General features: G+C 50.1%; 1 protein-coding gene across 1 annotated transcript; it reads right to left on the bottom strand.

The window, feature by feature from the left end:
• Window positions 1-891: 891 nt before the first annotated feature.
• LOC126704331 (uncharacterized) lies at window positions 892-3,873 on the bottom strand. The gene is made up of 2 exons (XM_050403324.1): window positions 3,348-3,873; window positions 892-953 (listed from the first exon to the last, which is right to left on the bottom strand). Exons 1-2 carry the CDS (start codon window positions 3,871-3,873, stop codon window positions 892-894), a joined length of 588 nt encoding a protein of 195 aa, XP_050259281.1.
• Window positions 3,874-4,673: the final 800 nt, after the last annotated feature.

A 4,673-nucleotide genomic window follows, 5' to 3' on the forward strand; every position in this document is an offset into this window, starting at 1 on the left:
CCTTCTAGGAAGAAGAACCGACTCTTCCAATCCCTATTTGAGTCCGGCGTATCATAGATGACTTTCAGCAACGGACTCCTAGGGACGAAGCTATAAATCCCCCTGGATTTGTCAATCTCGTCCGGACGGTAGTAGTGGAAAAACTCCCTAACCGTCAGCCTCCTTTCTCCGTTGGACATGGCACCGTACAGTACCTCCATCGCTATAAAAACTCTCCAAGCGTTAGGGGAAATCTGGTTCACAGATAACCCCAGCTGACGGAGGAGCAAACGGTGAAGCGAACTCAATGGAAATCTAAGTCCGGCCTTCAACATTTGCTCATACACCCCGACTCCCTCTACCCCGTCATAGTAACACCTCTCTGATTTGTAGGGTAGACGGATCGTAACATTCTCTGGAATTTGGTAATTATCTCTAAATGTCTTAAAATGCTTTTCCTTGATAACGGACGTGAAGAAATTCACCGTCCACTCTGGTAGCATGACGAACTTCCTAAGCCCATCAGCACCAATGACGGATCTGACAACTTGATCCTCACCAACACCAGGTCCCTCGTCTGGATCAACCACCTCCAGATCCTCATATGTTGAGGACGAGGAAGATGTGGACGGACTACTATCATCTGGACTACCTTGTTCTCGTTGACTGGACGGATATACTTCCTCGTAATCCACCCCGTCACGAATAACTGACTGATTACTCGACGCACTAGACATTTCCTACACGAAATGACAAGAGCCTAAGACTCTGACGGTCTATGTGTCTATAACGGATGTGGATTGTAATGAAAATTAAAACAAGTATGAGTTTTAAGAAGAGCACTTACCAGTTTTGCCAACAAAGTGACGAAGGACGGCGTTGACGACTAAGGTAAATGAACGGATCAGCAAATTACGACGGGTGCGCTCTGACAAGGGTGACGGTGAGCTCTGACAGCTTGATTTCTACTGAATCTGAAGAAATGAGAGGAATCTCTCCATTATTTATAAGAGAGATGCACGGAAGTCGAAGCGTCGCTTCGATCCGAGACAAGGTCCAATCAGCTTGCAACACGTGTCATCGGCATTAATTATCTTCGTACAGCCTGTTTGTAATTGGTGTAATCGACGGACTCCTCATTTGAACCGTCATCCTATCTTGTGTTGGTCCGTCACACCCGTTATGACAACTTTAAACTCCCCGTCACATGAGTCTCCTTCCGTCGTAAAAATACCCGTCACACCCGTTATGACAACTTTAAACTCCCCGTCACATGAGTCTCCTTCCGTCGTAAAAATACCCGTCACACCCGTCATGACAACTTTAAACTCCCCGTCACATGAGTCTCCTTCCGTCGTAAAAATACCCGTCATACCATCACTTTCGGATCGTCACCCCATTGATCCTATATCCTAAAAACTGACGGACCATTGGGGTGAAGGGGGCAACTGAAGACGGTTAGAAATGCCGAGTACATGACGGGCCCACCTGGACGGACATGACGGCCCTGCTTGACGGGCCCACCTGAACGGGCCTGACGGGTTGGGACTGTTGGGCCTGTGCAAGGGCTATCCCACGCGCTTTGAAGGCCCATCGCTGACTGGCCCAATAAGGGCCCATGATCCGGAAACGGGAATCCTTGCTCACCACGCTTAGAAGAATTGGGACTAGAGTCCCACATTGAAAAGATGTGAAAACCAAAAAGGAAAAGTCAACCCTCTATCACTATAAAAGATCTAATACCCACAGTAATCGAGGTACGCTTTAACTGACCCTCTCTAACGCTCTAAGTAAAACAGAACAATTCTAACTTGACCGTCGGAGAACCTTTGGCCGGCACCACACCGGTGCTCTTTGAAGGACGTCCGTCGATTGTTCTTGTCGTGCAGGTTCGATTCGAGACGCGAGTACGGTGTGACCCATTGGTGACAATTTTCGACGTCATCAGGTTTAAAGCTGCTATCATGCCGGTAAGCTTCTGGACCTCTTTGGGATTCCGAGGAGGCTGCATGCTATGAATGGCTCTTATTTGGTCAGGGTTAACCTCGATTCCCCGGTGGGTTACCATATAGCCCAGGAATTTCCCCGATCCCACCCCAAATGAGCATTTGGATGCGTTCAGTCGCAGCTTGTACCTTCTCAGGATTTGAAACACTTCGCCGAGGTCTCTGATGTGGTCAGCCACCAATTTACTCTTTACTACCATATCGTCTATATACACCTCGATAGTTTTTCCCATCTGTTGCTCAAACATCTTAGTCATCATCCTTTGATAGGTCGACCCGGCATTCTTCAGGCCAAAGGGCATCACCTTGTAATGATAGTTGCCAACTGGATGACGAAAGCAGTTTTTTCCTGGTCTTCGGTGGCCAAGGATATCTGATGGTAGCCCTGGAAAGCGTCCAAAAAACTCATTCGGGAATGCCCGACAGTTGCATCTACCAGTCGGTCTATCCGCGGCATCGGGAAAGGATCCTTCGGGCAGGCCTTGTTTAAGTCCGTGAAGTCCACGCAGACCCGCCATTTCCCGCTCTTCTTCTTCACCACGACTGTGTTCGCCAACCATTCGGGGTAGAATACTTCCTTGATAGCCCCAGCTCTCTTCAATTTTGCGACTTCCTCTCTCACAGCGTCCGCATGCTCCTTTGACGGGCGCCGAGGAGGCTGCTTCTTCGGTGTAATAACCGGATTAACGTTAAGGTGATGGCGTATTAGGTCTGAGTCAACCCCGGGGGCTTCGTAAGGATCCCAGGCGAATACGTCCTCATTTCGTCGAAGAAAATTAATTAGCGCCAACTTCTCCTGTGCTGGTAATTCCGAGCCAATTTGGAAAAACTTCTCGGGGTCTGATCCGACGAGCACTTTCTCCAGCTCCTCACAGCTCACCTCCATGGCCGGTCCTCCATTACCCGTAGTTAGGACCGGGGTCCTTGATTGCTATAAGCTATTCCCGGCCGAAGTGGAAGGTCCACTGCTTGATCGTCAAGAAATTGCCGACACCATGCATTGTCTGGCCATTCCTTGGTCCCCTACTATCTCTTTGATTCGACTTTCTGATGGATATTTCACTTTCTGGTGCAGGGTTGACGACACAGCCCCTAGTGCATGAAGCCATGGCCGTGCCACAATAGCTGTGTAGGGGGAGTATGCGTCTACCACGATGAAGTCCACTTCCACTACTTCTGAGTCTGTTTGCACAGGCAGCCTAATCATGCCTTTCGGGATGACGACTTTTCCTTCAAAGCTAAGCAGGGGTGAATCGTATGGCGACAAGTCTTCCTGCTTCAAGTTCAGCCCCTTATACAAGTCTGGGTACATTATCTCCACGGCGCTACCCTGATCAACTAACACCCTCTTCACGTCATAACCTCCTATTCTGAGTGTCACCACTAGGGCATCTTCATGGGGTTGAATAGTTCCTTCCTTATCCTCCTCCGTGAACCCGATTAATGGCGGGGCCCTCGCTCTAGCTCTTTTGGATCCTCTTTCGCCTGGCTCTGTCGGGAACCTACCCACTGACATCACTCTGAATGGGCCGGAGCCTGTTCTCCCAGGTGCGGCAAGAATGACATTTATCGTGCCTATGGGTGGCCTCAATGCGCCTTGTCTGGTTTCGATATTCGACTGCTCAGGGCGGTGCAACAGATGCCTTAGCTTTCCTTCTCGGACAAGCCGATCCAAATAGTTTTTCAGGTTCCTGCATTCGTCAGTGGCGTGACCGGGCTCTTGATGATATGCACAGTATAGATTCTGATTGCGTTTTGAGGGGTCGCCTGCCATCCTGTTCGGCCACTGAAAGAAGGGTTCGCGCTTTACTTTCTCCAGTATCTCGTGCAATGGTTCTCGGAACACAGCGCAGACTACTTGAGCCCCAGTAGGTCCGGATTGTTCCATGTAATCTCTCCTCAACTTGTTACTGCTGCTGAAGCGGTCCGACCTGAAGTCCCTCCTCTCTTGAGGGACAACCTTCGCCTTTCCCTTCCCAATCTGCTAGTCCTCCTCGACCCTTTTGTACTTGTCTATCCTGTCCATGAGTTGTCGCACGCTGGTGACTGGTTTCCCAGTGAGAGACTTTCTCAAGCCATGCTCTGTCGGCATGCCCCTTTTGAATGTACTGATGGCGACGTCATCGTAGTTCCTTTCTATCTCGTTGTACGTTTCCCAATATCTGTCCGAGTAGGCCTTCAGCGTTTCTCCTTCTCGCATGGATAAGGATAAGAGGGAATCAAGAGGCCGAGGGGCTCTAGTGCTGGTGATGAAACGGGAACCAAAAGCCTGCGTCAGCTGTTTAAAGGAATCTATGGAATTCGGTGGGAGGGCATCAAACCATCTCATTGCCAGGGGTCCCAAGCTAGATGGAAACACCTTACACATTAACGCCTCATCCCTGGAGTGGACGGCCATCTTTTGGTTGAATTGGCTCACGTGCTCCACTGGGTCAGTTCGACCATTGTATAGGGCAAACGTTGGCTGATTGAACCGCCGAGGAAGCACCGCCCTCTCTATTCTACGGGTAAATGGCGACTGGGAGATTCGGTCCAGGGCCTTGCTCATGGCGTCATTGACCAGGCCTTGGTAAGACGGGCTTTTGCGACCGCGTTTGTGAGGCCGTTCTTCCTCATAGGAGAACGTCTCGCTCGGAGGGGTTCTCGACCTTCGTCTGTATTCACCGTCCTCACCACTGCTAGTGTCCG

The sequence above is a fragment of the Quercus robur genome, chromosome 10, assembly GCF_932294415.1.
Source record: "Quercus robur chromosome 10, dhQueRobu3.1, whole genome shotgun sequence".
Lineage (NCBI taxonomy): Eukaryota > Viridiplantae > Streptophyta > Magnoliopsida > Fagales > Fagaceae > Quercus > Quercus robur.